At 31.3% G+C, this 20,528-nt stretch overlaps 2 protein-coding genes and 1 long non-coding RNA gene across 3 annotated transcripts in view; 2 read left to right on the top strand and 1 right to left on the bottom strand.

Annotated features, from left to right (window-relative positions):
- LOC140441678 (uncharacterized) overlaps positions 1 to 20,528 on the top strand; it is a 349,982-nt gene that overhangs the window by 33,183 nt on the left and 296,271 nt on the right. The window lies entirely within an intron of this gene.
- LOC140441677 (uncharacterized) lies at positions 1,810 to 5,291 on the top strand. The gene is made up of 2 exons (XR_011951023.1): positions 1,810 to 2,290; positions 2,575 to 5,291. It is a non-coding gene; the product is annotated as an uncharacterized lncRNA (long non-coding RNA).
- Positions 3,636 to 6,018, bottom strand: LOC140441676 (uncharacterized). Its single transcript, XM_072532548.1, has 3 exons — positions 5,891 to 6,018; positions 5,345 to 5,497; positions 3,636 to 5,090 (listed from the first exon to the last, which is right to left on the bottom strand). Exons 1-3 carry the CDS (start codon positions 5,915 to 5,917, stop codon positions 3,636 to 3,638), a joined length of 1,635 nt encoding a protein of 544 aa, XP_072388649.1. The 5' UTR covers positions 5,918 to 6,018.

Genomic DNA, 20,528 nt, shown 5'->3' with positions numbered 1-20,528 from the left:
CGAAACTACTCAGACCCTTTTTTATTCTTTATAATTTTGGTTAATATTTCTAAAAAATTTTGAATCTTCCATTGATTTTACCATATTGAGATTAGGGATGAACTACAATTCTCTACTTGTCGCAAACCCTTCTTGGCATGCATAATCAGAGAAACATTTTGATTTTCAAACCTATTCCGGTCCTTGGTTTTTATTCTGTTAATATCCGAAAAGATTCGTCCACAACATTAGATACTGGAAGACACAGCATATATTTGTTTTAGATACTTAACAGACACTTCTGTATCAAGCTTCAATTCTCTGTATTTATTATCTAAGTCTGTAAATTAGAAACTTCTGTACCAAGCTTCAATTATCTGTATTTATTGTCTGTCTTGTATTGAAGTTTTATTAAATACGTTAGAAAATTTAAAAAGAAGGGAATAAAGACTAGCAAAATCTTTAAATACAGCTTTCTGTGGATCAAGAAAAGACAATTATTTTTCAAATAAATTATCTTGTACGGGTAGTCTATTTTTAAATTGTTCTAATAATTCAATTAAAAAAAGTTGAATCCGTGTGATGGATATATTTTACCAACGCATATAATAATATAAATCTATCTATATTTTAACGACACTTTACTCGAAAAATTATCTTACTGATATATTATTTAAGTTGGTACTCTAATGTATTTAAAGAATTTACGCATAGATGTCACTTGCTGTAAAAACAACTAGAATCTACTAAAAAATTTTTGCCTACTAAAAATTGTTAATTTACATCGAAAATCTACTAAAAAAAGTAGTTTTCTACTAAATATGGTCACACTAAGTGCAGTCACAGTAGCGCGAAACTCAGCTGTTTCGCGCTACTGCGCCCTGTGTAGTTCAGCGCCCTCCCACACTAGTATACCGAAATATTATCCGTGGTATGATGGTATGCTAGCGCTCAGCTTGTTTATGCATCACTTAGCCAATCTTTAGCATTTCCTTGACAAAATAAAATAAAATATGCCACCAAGATAGGCTCTGCAGCCTTTTTCATTGCCGATATAAGCATAACCAGTGTTTCTCGGCAACGGTTGCAGCAATAAATTGTATCTTGGCGTAAAACTTTAGCAATAAATTGATGAGTTTTGCGCTAAGGGTTGATGAGCTAGTTTTTGGAGATTGGTCAATGTACCAAAAAATATACATTAATTAGCACTAAAATATGTCGCCAAGATGGGCTCTGTAGCCTTATTCATTGCCGAGATATATTACCGTAAAGTTAGCACAATCATTGTTTCTTTGAAACGGTTCCAGCTATAAATTGTTTGTTGGCGTAAAACTTCAGCAATTAATTAGAAATCAATTCCTTGCAGTTCGCTTTTTGGCCAATATCTTATTTTTTCCAGGGGTGTGTTTTGAGCTAGGGGATGATGGAGTAGTTTTTGGGAATTTGTTATACCAATCAACAGCAATAAATTAGAGTGTTAGTCTGAATTTGGCCGAATTTCGATTCCTTCGAATTTCGGTGGCTCTATACTATGCTACAGTGGTAATTGGTAAGTAGGTACTTATCCACTTAAAATTAAACAAAGTAAAAATTATTTGCCGTGAGTACCTACTGATCAGATCAAAAAAACATAATCCTTATTCACCTAATTTATCGAAAAGTCGGCTGACATAAATGTATTTACATGTTCAAAACGTCGTTACTCATGACTACTGGTACGAATAATATGTACAGTTTTTCTTTATTAATTCTTAACATCAGTTTAAAGATTTTGCAATATAACGCTTCAGAGAGCACATCTGCCATTAAATTATAAATAACTCAGTGTTACCAATGGCTGGGCATGGAAAGATGCACCTCCCTGTCAAAAATTATGCGATTTTGTCCAAAATTATGCGCTGTGTTGTAAAACGTGTGAAGCAATCAACAAACATCAAACAAACCTTATTTTTATGTCCTTACTGTCATCTGTCACGTCCTGTCAGTTGTCATTGTAATAGTGATTGAAAATCATGATTGAAAATGGATTGAAAGCGTGTCACAGTCACAAAACAAATAAACAAAATGGTAAATGATGGTAAACAAAATAAACAAGAAACTGAAAAGAAAATAAGTAGGATTGAGGTTTAATTTTTATTTGTTGATTTAAGAGTATGTTAACTGTCATATAAAAGCTTGGCTAGGTTAGAGTGCCTTAAAATGCGAAATGCCCAAAAAAAGTGTGTGATACTGGTACACCCTTGCCCTTGATGGTTATGTTATAACTTAAAAACAAGAATATGGCGCATCTAGACTGGATTAATTTTAATAGGTGAGTACATAATTATATATATTTTTATCCTATTTAACTACAATTCATTTGATTGTGGAACCTGTTCACTTTTTAATGCTTATATGGTACTAAGAATAAGAACTATTCCATCATCATAGGCATATGAAAATATGCTCTTAAAGTGGCAACTGGGAACTGCAAGGTTCTAGTAAAATATCTATGGAAACTGAATACAATAAAAATTATAATTATGACTCTTTCCTACATATTTGTAATACTTTTTTTATAATTATGTAGTTTAACTTTTTTTTATTTTATTTCAGAATACCTTATGTACTGTGTCCTGTGTCATGAGCAATTGATGAACCTGTCTAGTTCCTCCATGGTATTTTTCTATGTTTCCTAGAGACAACTTATTGTGGAAGGAGTTTACTTATGTGCTTTTGAGGATAACAATGATACTCCTGTTATTCATATCAGCAAAGAAAATGTACCTTTGCAATTGAAAACTGTTGCATATACCTCAGATCGGTAAAATGTGAATACAAAAAGAACATGTTCAACTAATTTGTCTTCCTCAGAAACTGAAGACATAAAAGTTTGCAAATTATTTGCCAAGTTATTTTCTTTACTTAAAATATTATCAGGAAAATAGGATATTTTGAAAAATATACATCATTTGTAATATTTTAGCTTTAATAATCAGTTATGAATGGTACTTACAAGTAAACAACAGATTAAATATCTTAAACTAATGTAAATTATTCTATTAAAACAAAAACATAGGTATACTTAAAGTAGAAACATACTATATTAAAATACAAGCTACTGATTGTCTTTCCATGTATTATGGCCTAGCATTTTTTTGGATGGTATGAATTTTAAGCAACCGCCATTCTTTTCAACTCCTGCTTTGGTTGCCAAAATAGCCTTTGCTGTTGAAGAGTTTAATAAATTCCGTTTGTCACTTTTTATGTTAAACAAATCACTAAATATACGTTCTACACTAGCATTAGAGAATGGCAAAACAAAAAGTAGCTGTAGCGTTTTTTTTAAATTCGGAAATAAAAAAGCATTAGCATCATTTTTTAAATTAAATATTTGAGACCAATATTGCTCACAGTCATCTGAATTTAAATTTAATTTTTCAAAGTCTAATAAAGCGTGTCTTCTCCATTCATTATCTAACTCCTGAATATTAACATATTCTTTTAAAATAGGGAATTGATTAGTTACACATTGTAATGATTTTATTTCAAAGCTTTGTGCAATTTTGGGATCCAATATTGAAATTATTTTATAGATAGGGTCGTTAAAGGTGAATCGATTTTTAATATTACTAACTAACTCTATATAGAATTCTAAAATACATTTAAAAAAACTATCAAATTCTTTTTGGTTCAAATTTGGCTTTTTTTTTTAATTCTTTCAAGCTTTCTGTTGCAGCAACTCCTATATAAATATCATGTAAACTAACAAAATTTGTAGGGTTTTCATGGTTAAGTCTAAATATGTCGTTGGTTCTTTTTATTACAGACATCTTTATAAAATTAGAACACAGCGTTCTCAACAGAGTTTCAGTTTGTGGCTGAACCTTACAAAGAAGTGGTTTTTCTGACTGAAAGAGTAAATTGAAATCTGTCATTAGTCCTAAAGAATATGACATAAACTCTAGATACACCGGTGTGAACAAATTTGACATGGTTTCCAACATTGTTTCTGTTGTAATTGACGGGTCTTCAAATACATACTCTGTCAAATATGCTCTAAGTGGCTCATATTGCTCAAGTACTCTATCGACACATTCTTTAATAGATAACCATCTTGTTATGGCTGGAGAGAGTATCTTGTGAATTTTCACTTGAAAAAAATTTTGGAACTCTATAAATTTGTGTCTCCTCAAAGCACTCCTATTAAAATGACTGCCTATGTTCCGTAGCAGATCTTCCACATGCCTAGGTAATTTTAAACAGGCTTTTGATGTAGCTAAATGTGCCATATGACATGAGCATCTAATGCATACTATGTGTGGAAATTCTTCTTTTAACTTGGAAAATACAGAGTTAAACTCTCCAACCATAACATTGGTGGTATCTGATGAAAACCCTACAAAATTAGTCAGTGGAATATTCTTTGAAGTTAAACAGTTCTTTAGAATACCATATAAATCACTAGCTGTTGATCCATGAGCCTCGACAAGATCAAAAAATTGTGTTTTGGTTGAATTATTTTCATAAATTATAGTAGTGAATGCACATTGCTTTTTTACTGAAATATCAGTAGTTTCATCCATAACCAAAGAAAAAAAACATCCTGGCTCCCTTAATTTAATATATAGTTCTTCAAGAAAATTATACCCCAAGTTATTGCAAATAATTGACTTAGCTTTGGTTCGTTTTAAGTGTAATTGTTTAGCAATTTTCGAGTCATAACATATATTTTGAATTAAAGGAGTTAGGGTGTCTACTAATAAAAATGGCAGGTTATTGCTTGCCAACAAGGCACATAACTTTAACTCTGCCGTTTTTACAGCTACATCATCAGCATTTGGTTTATACAATTCAGTGAGTTTAGTATTGCTCGCCACTTTTGTCCAATTTAATTTATGCCTTTCACTTATTGAATGTTTTAGTAATACACTTTTATGAGCTACAATATCACAATCACATACCTTGCAATAGGCGTACTCATTACCCTCAGATGATGGTTGTTTTATTGATTTTTCTAACCAATTCTTAAACTGTGGTACACTTTTCCAAGAGCTGTTAAAAGTCTTCTTTTTTTCACTCTTTGATGCTTTCTCTATTTTTATTTTCTTTTTTGCTGGTGTAGGATCATTCTAAAAATATAATCATAATTTAGATGGTGTAAATCAATAAAATATTAGTCAAAGTCAAATACAAATGTATTTCACTACTGTAGTAGTTTTAAATCTTTCTCATATTATACCTAATTTCTGTAATTATATCTGATATTTGTAGTTTATAGTTTAATTTAATTATATTATCTATATAATTTTAATAAATAAATACGATATGAAGTCTGTGTTTTTATGTAATTTTTATAAAATTATCAATTGCTTCAATACATTACCATAGTATCGCCATTGTCACTCATAATATGAGAATGTGTGGGAGCAGGATAAATAGGGGAGCCTTCAACTTGATGACTGCAACCTGGCTTTTCTACATCAAGTGGTACTGGGGAATCTTTCTGCTTATTTGTCTCTGTTTCCTGATGTTTACTCTAAAAAACAATTTGCTTTATTAAAACACAAAATTTAATTTTAAGAAGCTTAAAAGATCTATACAAAATCTACTGAACTTTTACCTCTCATTCACAGCAGGTATATGTTGGTAATTTTGATTTTTGAAGAAGCATAAAGATATTGTAAACTATATGGTACTTAAAAAAAACAATAAGTACCATTAATTATTGTATAGGAAATGATTTTTTGATGTGAACAAAAAATAATTATTTTAAACTATTGAACATGCATCCTAGAAGGTACAAATTTAGTTATGGTTAATGCTTATGTGATTTCTCTATTATATATATATATATATATATATATATATATATATATATATATATATATATATATAATGATTGTAACTTTTAACTATTTTTTATATTTACCTTAAAACTGAAAAGCCACTTATCCATTTTCTATATATTTTTTAGTTTCTTTGCACAAACACAACACACAAAGTAACAGTTGAAGAAGTACACTTGAATAATTAATTTTTTTTTTCAATTTGTGCCTTATATTTATATATGTAATTTAATGTGAAATCCCTGTAAATACAAATGTGAAGTACCTACCTACTCAAATATATGTGAAACCTTTCCTTCAATGTGTATTGATTGGGTATTGTCAGATAGGGGGATTTTTCTGGTGAGAAATATTTGCTTGGGGAATAACAGGGCACTTTATAGTTAGATTCTTACTACAAAGAATGAAAAATGATTTTAATGTAAATGTTATTTATATTATACAAATGACCTTTTCCTTTTCAGTACCTTTCAATAATTGCTCCCTCCAAATAATGGTGAAATTTTTAAAACAAATTTATTTTTTGGTTTTGAGATATTTAATATGTCTTGGCAGACCTCACCCGCCTACTCCTGTTACTATGGGAAATTGAGATTCATATACTTGTTATGCAGTTTTTTTCGGTTTCTTACAAATTATTACATATATAGAAATTATTACATTTTATGATCTGACAAAGTAAGGAATAGAGATTCCTATAATTTTGTTAGATACACTTCTAGATGTTAACCTATGGTATTATTCTATGGCCTCATGAATGTTGCTGCTGTCAATTCGTTCGAATTATAAAAAAAACAATTCAGAAGAATTTAAACATTGCTGAAAAATATTTGAAAGATTTAGGAATATGACAAAATAAAATATGAGGAAAGCTTTGAACCCTCATTTAGCTTGAGTTGTACAACAACCAGCATTACACTTATCAAATACCCCTATACCAGGCCCATTAGAAATGACCACCAATAAAAAAAAGAAATTGCAAATACTAAAAAAGATAGAAAACGCGATATTTTTGCACATTTTGTCTGTCCTGGTTGTGTATGGAGAACATTGTAGCATGTTGCTCTGAATGCACAGAGAACAATTTGGAGTAAAATTCAAAGTTGTATTTTGAGCAGAGAATTTTTCTGTTTATTGTTATAACCAAATTTGTGTAGGTTAATATTTGTATTTTAATAAAACATCTGTAGGAATTTTGGAAAACATTTGTTTACCAAGTGCTAATAAAAGTTAAACAAAGCAGAAAATTAAAGGTTTTAGATTAATTCCTATATTTTTTGAAAAATAAAACAACAAAAATAGAATAACATAAGGTCCTTAAGTAATAGACACGTAAACCGACAAAATACTTAAAAACATTATGTGAATGTTATCTGAAATTTGTAAGTCATTTAAATTTTGGTCCTGATGGACTCCACAGGTGACTTTTTCAGACCACCCGTCCACTCCCGGGTTAACCCTAAACCACTCTTAATGAAGGTGACTCAGGTGGCCGAAAATCAATTTTTACATGTTGTAAATTTATTTTCGATATAATGCCGCCATAGAATGGAAATTTTCTTCCATAAAGTAATTTTTATTTGCTAAAGTTAATGCTGTATAACTATAAAATGTCAGGTCAGTACAAACATCTTTTTTTAAAGGAAAAAAGAAGACGCGGACTCTTCTTATAAACGTTGTAAGCTGTGGCTTGGCCTTGGCTTTTTCTTTTGCTTAGCTGGATTATGCGAAATTGTGCGATTTTATGAAGGATGCGAAAATTATGCGCTGGGAATTAAATTATGCGCAAATCGCATAATTATGCGCCGATTGGCAACACTGAAATAACTTCCTTGCAAATTGCAAAGTACATGAGCAAACAGTTTAACATCTCACCCATTCAACTGTAATAATTAAGGAAATAGACCAGCTATGAATCAAAACCTATTCTTAGAATTCCATCAATATTCCGAAGTATCTACTTGTGTTTCATACTTCCGATGTGTGTGGCGTCTGGCAGAAATGTCTGGCACAAACAATTTTTCACATGATATCCTCCCGCAAATTAATTTAAAGCGCTGGCGTAATACGAAACTTCACATGCAACTAAATTAAGGATAAACTGAGTAGGTGTAATAGATATGTGTGAATTGTGTCTTTTTATTGATCAGCTGTTTTTTACGCCTAACTGGGCATGGCACTATTCGTTCAGTATATTCTGCCTTTTAATTATTAGTGATATATTTTACCTTTTTCACCTTTTTCACGAAAAAAGATAGAAAAAGAATAGAAGTAGTAGAAATGGATTTTCTAAGGAGAGCGTGTGGTGTATCCAAAAAAGATCATATCAGGAATGAAGATATTAGAAGGAGGACAAAAACTGTATATTCCAGTGTAGACAGAATTATGTACAGCACATAATGAGAGATAGAGCCATCAAAGAAGACGAATGGATGGACAGAAAACGATGGCGGTCGAAATGCGAGAAGCAGCAATATATATACATAATAAATACAATCTTTAAAACAGTACGGTCGAAAAATAATTTGAAAAATATATATATATAGTATAACCCCTTTTTATACAGGTTTTTTAATGTATTTTGTATTTTTTGCGCTCTTTTAGAGGCAATATAAAAGCATACCAAAAGGTCGATTTTAGTTAAATTTTTTACGCGAGGACTGATAGCTTTTTTTATTGAGAATAAGAACAGTATAATATTCTTTGTGGTTGGTACTTGTTGTTGGTACTACTTACAACTCGGGGTGTAGGATTTAAGAACGGTAAGTAGGGAGACTTATGTGGATAAGTGAGGTCATTTACTGACACAGAGTTATCAGAGTAATTTCTACTGGAAACGCGTTATGTATGTCTCATTATATTAAGTAAACCCGGCTGAGTCGGAGCTGGAGTTATCTGCATTAATTAGTGCACTAAAGTATTCTTACTACCTTTTCAGTAGTTCTAGTCTCTCGTTCTCTCTCTGAACATAAATTTTGGAAAAACAGAATACATGAAAAATATGATACCTTGACACATTGAAAAAACTTGAAAAAAATTGATGGTAAGACACTATGAGACAGATATATGAAGTTATGAAGTAGATGCAAGGTGGAAAACATCAAGAACTGGTAAGAAATAGAAGAGTAGAATGGAATGATCATATAAGCCGAATGACAACAAATAGAGTAGTAAAGACGGCAAGAGACGGTTCCCCAATAGGAAGACGATCAGTAGGAAGACCACGAAAACGATTGAGGAAAACGACAACTTCCTGGAGGCACATTAAAAAACAGACTGAGTCATGTCTATATAAAAAGAAGAAGAAGAGGAAGAAAAATTTATAAAAAGTCTGCAAGTTCTACCGAATCCATAACATTTAATCTCCGTTTTCGGCCGTTCTTCAAAATTGGGCCATTTTTATTTTAAATTCAATATTATTAGACTGTGTGTTCCTAAGCATATGCTGCTCCAGACATTTTGCAATAACTTTTCAAAACGGTAATGTTTGTAACATATATTACAATAGCTTTTTTGAAATACAATGACTCTATAATACATTGTATCATAAAAAGAGTTTCTAATCAACAAGTCAAAACGTTAATAATAAAGAGTTTATGTTAAACTCAAAGTAAAATTTGATTCCCAAGGATATTAAAAAAAAGACGATACAGTAGGCGGTATAGTAGACTAGCGCGAAGCTTTATACTATATTTTCTGTATTTTGAATATTTTATTAATATTTTTAAAATTAAATAAAGTAACTATTATTATTATATATTTTATTATTTATATTTGAAGCAAATTAAATATTTCAATAAATTATTTCAATAATGTTTGCTCTTAACGCCACCTGCAAATGTTTTTACAAAGCGTACGTTGTTTACTTCTGACAGACTTGACAAATTCAGACGAGATATTAAATTAGTAATAAAATATGAATAAATATCATTTGATAGTATCCAAATTGAATTAGATATTATATTAAGTTATAATTTAATTAGTTATCAATTGTATAACATTTATGACTTTAAAATTTTGACAATCGTTACGAATCAAATCTTTCATTGATAGATGTTCTTTTAATATTTTACTTCTCATTTAATATCTGTGTTTGTTAGTTATTTTGTTTGTACATGTAGTTTTTAATTTAAACCTACTTGAAATTAGTATATGATAACTAGAAACGAATTGATCGAGACAGTGAATCGATGTGAAGAGCCGCTATTTTGTGACGCTACTTGTGACTGCTTCTCCTCGTGGCACTAGTTACATGACGTCTTCTCAGCATATTACTATAGAGTGAAATGATATTTATTTAACTGCTGTCTTTATTCAAAGGTTCTTATTTTAATTTATTAAAAAGCACAATAATTTATATTAATTTATTTAACGAACAATACATAATTCATATAGGCGAACGTGACAATTAAAAATCGCGGGCGCGGTCTTCAGATCTTCACTGTCCCTTCCAAATAAAATGTCCTGTTAATATATGCCAGTGCCGTTAAGCTAGAACCATCGACAGCCTTCTCGACTAGCGGCGAAATTATAACGGTAAAGGCAAACGGGTATTTTCACATCGGTCGTCCAGAAGTTTCGAAATGTTGTTTTTTTGGAAGCTTCCGTTCAGGTCTCGCACAATCTACAACATAACAGAATTAGTCAAAATATTTACAGTTATTTTAGGCCATGATATTTATCGTAACAAGAGCAAAAAAGTAATACAACGCCAGTGTCGGCAGTATAGAAGCTTCGCTTCAAAAACTAGTTGAAAGTATTGTATTAAATTAGTAAATATTATATTTATTCATGTACCTATACACAATATTTCTTTTGAATATATTGTTCCTAATGCTTAATATCTTTACTATTGATGTTTAATGTTCTTTTTTGTTCTAGGTAAGCTGCTGTCTTTTAAGAAAATTAGTACTAGTAAGTATTTTACAGATAGATAAATGTGTTTTTATTATTAATATACCATAATGAAAAAACTTAATATTTGGCCTTTACAATTCTGTAGTGCTTTGTAGAAGAAAAAGAGAATGTGTTCCTAAAACTAAATATTTTTTCCCTTTATACCACACTTTATACACAAATTTGTCTAAGGCAGTACTATTCGTTGAATAACCTTGTAAGGCATAAGATTATCCATCGTAATAAAGCTTAACGGCCGTGTCAGTATGGACATATCCCTGTTGACCGTAAACTATATAGCCGATATCCGACATTTTTAACATATTTCAAACATTAAATAAAACAAAGTCGTCGAAAAAAAATCGTAATTAGTATTAGATTAGTGGTTCCCTGAATAAGAAATCGATGGTAACACACTATGAGACAGATATATGAAGTAGATGCAAGGTGGAAAACATCAAGAACTGGTAAGAAATAGAAGAGTAGAATGGAATGATCATATAAGCCGAATGACAACAAATAGAGTAGTAAAGACGGCAAGAGACAGTTCCCTAATAATGGTATTTATTTCCTGTGGATTAGAAATAATATGATTAATTATTACTGTTAAAAGCTCATAAACGCTCCAAAACTTCTTTAGCCAGAAGGTTTGAACTCCTTCTGGTCCAGGAGATTTCCAGTTATCTTTGATAATGTTCGAGACTTCTTCAATAGTGAAAGGTTCATAAGGAATATTTCTTTATGAACCTATGAATAATTTCCCAAATATGATTAAATAAAAAACTTTTTCTGAAGTGTAGAAGTCAATACTGAAAAGTACCAGTGACCTATTTAGACAGTAAAATAAATTTTATACTAACGATTCAATAATTTATCTTTCCTAGATTTTTTTATGAATATTGGTTACAATAAACATTACTCCACAATAAAAATCTATTGAAAGATCAAAAAGTGCCGACATGAAACTGTTATTATTAAATGTATAAATCTAGTCACCAAATTGGTCCATTGTTTATATTATTTTTATTGAATGGGTATTGGAAATATAATCAAACAAGAATTATAATTCAGTTCACTACAGCCTTAAATATAAACGGTAAATATTTCTTTATATTTTAGTAACTTTTACTGGCGGAAAAATAAAAAATAAAATTTTCTATAAATACGACGATGGCCTGTAATGGATTAATATACTTTTCAATTAAACTTTAAATTACCACTTCTTCATTTTAAATCATTATCTCCGCAGATGGAAATCATAAATAACCATTAAAATTTGTTTATCTATTTTACCGAAAAATAACTTAAAGCGACACAGTAAGTACATAAACGATTGTTTATTTACCTTCCTTTATTTACTTTCTTAGCCATGTGTACGTACTTGGTAAATGATTATGAACGCATATCATCTGTGTTAGCTGCAAGTAAGAGTTTGTTTGTCAAAACAGATTGTTTTTTGAACATTATATTCATAAATACACAAAATTATCGAAATAGTTTATATTAGAGAACATGAGAACAATGAGATACTGTACCGGTGTAACAGATGATTATCAACATAATGAAAAAGCAAGTTTTGAATTAAACGACATAAAATATTTAAATACTAACTTTTATAAGCATTGTTTAAAAACAATATTTTTTTACCGATGGTCTGCCAATAATCCAAAATTCTGGAAGTGAGCTGCAGGTAGCCTCTACAAACCATATCTACTTAGTGTGTAAGAATTACAATTAAATATGAAAAAAATCCCCCATTATAGCAATTAACGATCATCTTATAGAACAATAGGTAATATTATATGCCCTGGGAGGGCACAATAAGGCTTATATGTCCTATAACTCCTTGTTGTATAAGAAAAAAACTTGTTTTTTTTTTATTTTAAACAATTTTCAAAGGAGTAAATATTACAGAATTCTTTTATCTTAACAATCTTTGCGAATATTGAAAGTACAATTTTTGAACTTTCCTGTTCCTGAAAGTTATGTTCCGAGATTCTCCGGGTTTTTTTTAATTCTCGAAAAAGAAACTTGACCACTACTAACTACCAATAGTGCTTTGACATATTCCTAAAAAGGATTCGCCTGGTAATTTATCTGATGCCGTTACCGAATCTGCTGTCAAAGTAGACACTCTGTTGCAATAAATTTTCTGTTGCTTTTATTGCACTTTCTCGAATATTTTCCGGTAAATCCATAACTGACGACTATATAATATAATCAACAAACGTCAAAATAATTAACAACTATTTTCTTCTTCCTCTTTATAAGCAATTTTGCTTGTTCATTGGCTGATTAATACCTCTATAGAAGGTTGTCTCTCCATATTTTGCGCGGTCGTCTGATACTTCTTCTGCTGATTGGTGACTTATCTCTTGGCAATTTTGATGACACGGGTCTCTTCTCCTCCATTCTGCTTATGTGGTTATTCCATTCTTTTTTTCTATGTTGTGTCCATTCGTTTATATACTGTACGGTTACATTTTCTATTAATGTCTTCACTTCTCTTTCGTTTTCGGCGTATTTCGTGTAATTCTGCTTAGTACTCATTTCTCTGCAGTTTCCAGCAGCCTTTGCGTTGTGTCTGTGTCGGGTTTTGTATCTGAGGCATATGTCATTTTTGGTCTTACACTGGCTTTATAAATTCTTTAAGTACTTCATCTCAGTGTTAATTTGTCTGTTTCGCCATATAATGTTATTAAGGCATCCTGCCGGTCCATTTGTTTTTTGTACTTGATCTCTCACTTCTTTGTCCAGGTCTCCATAGCTAGACAGTGTAATTCCCGGGTATTTTATTTCCATTAAGTACTTGTTCGATACTGATGCCATCAATTTCTATTTTACATCTGGTTGGTTCGTTGCTGACTACGTCTTACTATTTTATACTTATAATGTACTTTTATGTTTAGTGTTTTGTCAATTTTTAATTTTAATTAGAATGTGTAAAAATTAAACCGGATTGTATTAATATAAGCAAAATTATGTTGTCAAGCATTGAATTTTAAGTTAGATTTGAATAAGGAAATGGATAAAGATATATCGGTTTGAAACGTATGCAAGTGGAGTCAAAATATAAGAAGTTTTAAATTAATAAGCAACGTGATTTTTCATCTGTGATGTATTTGTATTATTATACGTAAATAATGCGTGTAATGTAAATATTTTTCAGATTTTCAAATTATGCAATCCAGCTTAGTAGCGGTATGTTGTATATTATCCAAAATTAAGTATTTTAAACTCAACTTAGTTATTAAAATCTACGTACACAATGTTAATTAGCGATAATGGGACAATACCGATAGCAAAGTATAGTTGATCGATATCGATAGCCTATTGAAGGGATACTATTATAACATCACTTCATTTGTTAGTTTAAGCTTTATTAAATTTAAAGTAGGTACATCTATAATATGTCCACATTTTATGATAAAGCTTGGTATAGTTCGTCCCAAACCCTTCTTTCAGTGCGTCATAGTTGATCGAATTCTCTCTAACACATTAAGCTAGAAGTGACAGAAACAAACGTGAGTCTGTGATTATTATACATAGAACTTAAAAAATTATTTATCATAAAGCTAATTCTACTTACGGATGTATAATTGGTTAGAGTTTAGAACACGCTAAATAGATATCCAATCAATGATGCGCATAAATATAATTTGACGCAGGTCTCGATATTGACAGTACTTTCACAACGTCAACTGATAAAATAATTGTCATTCCAGGTTAGTATTATCATGGTATTATTAGACATTTTACAGTGAAAATTTAATTTTGTATTTATTGTCATAAAAATATTTTAAATATGCCGAGATATATCGAGAAAGAACAAAGACTAATATTAAAATTATTAAATTATTTTCAATTAGAAAAAGAGGGATTACGATCCTGCAAGTGTCAAATTTAACTAAAATGACATGCAATAATTCTCGACATTCTTAAAATCCTATATTATGTCAAAATTAGTGACGCACTGAAAGAAGGGTTTGGGACAGACTGTAAAAAATATATCGCTGTTCCGGTGGAACAATGACGTAACTACAAAAGTGTAACTTTTCAGGAGAGCCAAAAATATAAAATTATTTTACTTAATACCTTATGCAATGAATCATAATAAAGTTTCTGGATTATTATTGCAGTTATACTTAGCCACCGTTATATATTAGCGTGTTATAGCCACCGATAACTCTGCTACACATTCGAAATGAATTCTTAATTTTTCATCCCTAAATTTGATCTACAATTGTAATTACGTCATTGCTTCCACGAAATAACTGAGGAAACAATGATGTAATTGCAATTGGAGATCAAATTTAGGGATGAAAAATTTAGAATTTAGTTTTAAATATAAAAGTTTGTACCTAAAGTTTTTAAGTTCCTCTTCAGATTATTTTGCAATGCACATTCTTTGAAAAATTAATAATGGATTGCTCGGAACGATGTTACCTTCTATCGGAATCCCTGCATTCATAACACCAAATGATTTTATTCTGCCATTCCATTTGAATCTTAGCGCATAAAAATCGCTGCCAATGATTTTAGAGATGTCAGTATAACCAATTTCTTGAGCCATGTGACAGTGTATATTTTCCTCTCCGACAGCTCCAGTGCTTATTGACATGATACCCTTCATTTCTGAAAAAGGTGGATGGTTGTATAACCAATCCATCAGTTTTTTACATCGTCATTGTCGCGACTAACCCACGAACTTCTCATTTCGACGTGCTGCTCAGAACTAGAAAAAGCAACATTGCAAAAGTTTTTATAGTCTGAATAAAAAAGCATAAGTTCAGTCTAAATTTCTTAAACTTCTTGATGATGAATCTTTAAAAATACTATGTAAAATCTTCAATAATATCTATGACACAGGCAATATTCCAAAAGATTGGCTAGTTTCAGAATTTACTAAGTTACCAAAGAAACAGGGAGCAAAAAATGCGGAGAATATAGGCTAATAAGTCTAATCAGCCATACACTAAAACTTTTTCTTAAAATTATACATCGCAGAATATAGATGCACTGTTTAGTCTACAGGTATTATTCCAAAGATGCACAGATATGACTTGCGATATCTACACCTGCTTTGTGGACTACCAAAAAGCATTTGACACAGTTCAACGCCGAAAAATGATGGATGTTCTAACAAAACACCAAATACAATATTTATACTGGAACCAATTAGCCACAATAAGAGCAAATCTTGGAGATAAACCAACTGAAGCGATCCAGATTCTGCGAGGCGTTAGACAAGGATGTATACTTTCACCTATATTATTCAACCTATATTCAGAGGAAATATTTAGTGAAGCCTTGGAAAATTGCAAACATGGAATCCTTTTAAATGGAGAACGCCTAAACAACATCCGCCATGCAGATGACACCGTTATTTTTGTAGACAGTTTAAACAGTTTACAGCAACTAATAAACAAAGTTAATGAAGTAAGGGACAGATTTGGACTACAAGTAAACTAACTATATGGTCATCAGCAAAAATAAAATTAGAGACGTCCAACTGCTTATCAAGAATACACCAGTGGACCGAGTAAAACAGTTTACCTATCTTGGAACAATAGTAAACGAACAATAGGATAAATCACAAGAAGGTGACTCACTACGGAGGTGAATCCTGGACACTGAAGCGATGAGGAAAAAACTTGAAGCCTTCGAGATGTGGCTATACAGAAAAATCCTAAGGATATCATGGACGGACAAGATAACCCACAAGACTGTACTACGAAGAATGGGGAAAGAAAGGTAGGTGATGTATACCATTAAAAGGAGAAAATTAGAATATCTCGGACGTATAATGAGAAACGGCACTAAATATAGATTACTGAAAATAATCCTTCAAGGCAAAGTATTCAGAAAGCGAGGAATTGGGAGAAGAAGAATATCATGGTTAAAAAACCTGAGGAAATGGATCTCCACAACAACAACTAATATATTTAAAATATCATCATCATCATCATCATTGGTGCTACAGCCCTATAAAAGAGCCTCGACCTTCCCAAGTCTATTACGCTAGTCAGTTCTATCCATTGCCAACTGTTGCCAGTTTGCTGCGCCTATTTGTCTACCATCCTCATCTACACCATCCCTCCATCTCAGTTTTGGTCTACCCCTATTTCTACTTCCCACAGGTTGTGACATAAGGATTCTTCTAGGAGGGTTGTTCTGCTGTGTTCTTGCCAGATGTCCTGCCCATCTTAGTCTTCCTATTTTTATAAAGGATACTACGTCTTTACCACCAAAATATATGTTTATATCTGTGATATATCTCGTAGTTGTACCTCCTTCTCCAAACACCATTTTCACAGATGCCACCAAATATTCTTCTCAGGATCCTTCGTTCAAATATAAGCAGGAGATTTTCATCTGCCTTGGAAATGGTCCATGTCTCCGACCCATATGTCAACACTGGTTGTATAAGGGTTTTGTATATGGTTATTTTTGTTTTTTGGCTTAAGTTTCTGCTTCTCATATGTCTACTCAGTCCAAAATAGCATTTGTTTGCTAGGATTATTCTTCGCTTGATTTCTTCCGTCATGACGTTCTCCTTGGTGATCAAGGAGCCTAAGTATGTGAATTTGTCCACCACTTCAAAGGTAGAATTATCAACCGTGAATTGGTGGCCAATGTTTCTGGCTCTATTGTTGGGTGTTGATGCCATTATCTTAGTTTTATTTTCATTTACTTGCAGGCCCATATTTTTTGCGGCGTTTGACAAGGTGGTATACATTCCTTCTAGCTTGCGTGTTGTGCGGGCAACTAGATCAACATCATCTGCATATGCCAAAATTTGGGATGATTTATTAAAAATGTTTCATCTGCTCTCTATTTGGGCATCCCTGACCGCCTTTTCCAAAGCTATGTTGAAAAGGAGACACGCCAGCGCATCTCCCTGTCGCAGCCCAACATGCGTTTCAAACGCCTGTGATTGTTCGCCCTGTATTTCGACTTTGCAAACAACTTTACGCATTGTAGCCTTAACCAATCTTATCAGTTTATCGGGGATGTGGAATTCATCCATGGCTTCATACAATTTATTTCTTAGGACACTATCATAGGCCGATTTAAAATCTACGAAAAAATTGTATGTGTCGATATTGAATTCATTGGTTTTTTCCAGTATTTGCCTTAGCACAAAGATCTGGTCTGTTGTTGATCGACCAGGCCTAAAACCACTTTGATATTCGCCAAGAAGCTCCTCTGAATATTCACTCAGGCGACCATATAAAGTATCAGTTAATCAAATAATTATAGCCAGAATGATCGCCAATATTCGAAACGAATACGTACCAAAAGAAGAAGAATATTTTAGAGAAATATATTGTCGCGCTGGTACGGCAAAACTATTGATTTTAGAGAAAACATTGTAAATGCATAAATTGTAGGAAATTTTCTCCAGCTTAATTTTGTACCTATATGAAATTTTTTTCAACCTGTTCTTGTGCCACCTATCATGTTCAACATCTAATCAGTAGAAATAATCAACTGAGCCTTGGAAAAACTACCAAAATAAGAGTCACGAATGATCTGGTGTTGAGTAGGATTAGAAAGGGCAAGAAAGTTTTGAACATCAAAGAAAAGAAATTGTCACCACACAGTATTTACAATATCTCACACATTATGAGAGACCAACATTATAGCTTGCTTTAAATAATAATACAAAGAAAATACAATAAAAAATCTAGGACGGAGACGTAATTATAGTTCAGCAAATTCAAATGGATATAAAAACGGGTAGGAGCTTTCACAGAAAAGACATAATGAACCTTATTACTACTTATAAAATGTTAAAACTTAGATTTATAATGTTAGTACAAAAAAGAATTAACGTTTAGCGGCTTGTATATAATTCGAGGTGAATAAAAATTTAATAGCTATTTCATTATTAAATCATTCTGAATCTTATTTAATTTATTAGTGTTTATTTCTTTTAAAATCATTTCCTTTTTTCATAAAAAGTGACTGTACTAATTTCACGGTACTTATCGGTTACATAACTCGAAAAATATGAAAAATGTTAAAGCTAATCATTGATACAGTTACATTCTTTGTATAATCTATCCGACATGCCAATTAAGGGCATATTTAAACGATACACCTGTGTTTGGAATAACATCAAGTTTAATGTTTAATGAGCACATACTTTCATTAGACTTGATGGTATAATGATCTTTTAATTGAAAAATTAACTACTATATCGGTAACGTCGGTAAAAATTGAGATACTTGACATTTCTAAAATGATCTGTTTTTATGATAGTATCTATCATTTTTATTTTAATGCCCATTAAAACAGACAGTATAATGTACTGTTTCTTTTAAGTTCTTGCGTAATAGCTACTTTTTATTGATAAAAACATAAAATTTAGTATTTCGTTAGATATTTTTATAGTTAATAAATAAGTTTTTAAAGATTTAGTACCATCGCGGTAGGTCGAAGATTATTTCATTTGCCTGAATTTAAATTGCAAATAACTAAGTACAAAACCTTTGTTTATTATATGAATATACTCATTTGGAGAGTATCAAAACTTCACGCACTGGTATTCTACCAAAGACAATATTTTTTAATATCTTATATGTGAATTAATTCTTAACAATCTATTTTTTTTCATTAGCTAGCAGCAAGCTGTCAGCCCATAACCATACAATTTGTAATGTTTTGAACTTACTAGAGGTAATGGAGATATATCAAAGGTTATGGAAGAACATAAAAATCGTCTTACACTAGTAATTGAAGATTTCAATGCCAAACTGGGTAGAAAACTAAACAAAGAAGAAACTAAAATAGGAGATAGTCGGATATGGTCAGAGAAATGATAGAGGTGCTACTTTGATGAACTACCTAGAAGAAAAGCATCTATACGCAATGAACTCCTTTTACAAAAGAAGCCCCAACGAAAATGGACATGGATCAGCTCTAATGGATCCACAAAAAATGAGATCGACTACATACTGTCCACGGAACGATATATCATTAAATATGTAACAGTTCTTAACAGATTTACAACAGGTAGTGATCACAGAATGGTCAGAGCAAAAATTAGTATTGACGGTAACTATGAAATGAAAATAAAAATAATTAGAAACTGGGATCTAGTAGATAGAAACAAACTAGGGCAATATAAAGAGATATACAAAGACCTATTAAAAGAACAACTTACCCAAAAATTAGACAGTGATGATAAAGATATAGACGAAATAGACAACATACTTACAGCAACGATGATTACATCAGGAAAAGAAATAGCAAAAAAGGATATAAAAAAAACTATATATCGACAGATACAAAGAAGCTTATGGATAAAAGAAGGAAGCTGAACAAAGAAGGCAAAAGGAAATCTATAGAATATGTAGAAATCAATAAAACAATAAACAAAATGATAAAAGAAAATAAGAGAAATGAACAAGAAATAAAAATAGAAGAAGTAATATAGAACAACAAAAATATGAAATGCTTAAGACCGAAATTAGGTAAGTGTGAAATAAACAAAATAAAAGATGTAAACGGAGTAGAAACAAACATTAAAGATGACATCATAAATATAATCCACCATTTCTACTCAGAATTATATAAAACAAAAAAGGAACCACCAGGATCGGACAAGATGAAATAGAACAAGTTCAGGATTATATATATCTGGGTCAAACTATAAAACTTAACAAAGAAAACCAAACAGCAGAGATAAAAAGACGAATTAGACTGGCATGGGCGGCATTTGGCAAACTAAGCTATATGCTTAAAAACAAAAGATATCCACAGCATCTTAAAACCAAAGTATACAATCAATTCGTACTCCCTGTGCTCACTTATGGT

Source organism: Diabrotica undecimpunctata, chromosome 5, assembly GCF_040954645.1.
Source record: "Diabrotica undecimpunctata isolate CICGRU chromosome 5, icDiaUnde3, whole genome shotgun sequence".
Classification (NCBI taxonomy): Eukaryota; Metazoa; Arthropoda; class Insecta; order Coleoptera; family Chrysomelidae; genus Diabrotica; species Diabrotica undecimpunctata.
The sequence above is the reverse complement of the archived record's forward strand: the minus strand, read 5'-3'. Positions and strand labels throughout refer to the sequence as shown.

Coding starts and splice junctions, on each gene's coding strand:
- LOC140441676 (XM_072532548.1), bottom strand. CDS start 5,917: ATGGATAAGTGGCTTTTCAGTTTTAAG. Junction 5,498..5,890: donor AGTGGCTTTTCAGTTTTAAG/GTAAATATAAAA, acceptor ATTGTTTTTTAG/AGTAAACATCAGGAAACAGA. Junction 5,091..5,344: donor GTGACAATGGCGATACTATG/GTAATGTATTGA, acceptor TTATATTTTTAG/AATGATCCTACACCAGCAAA.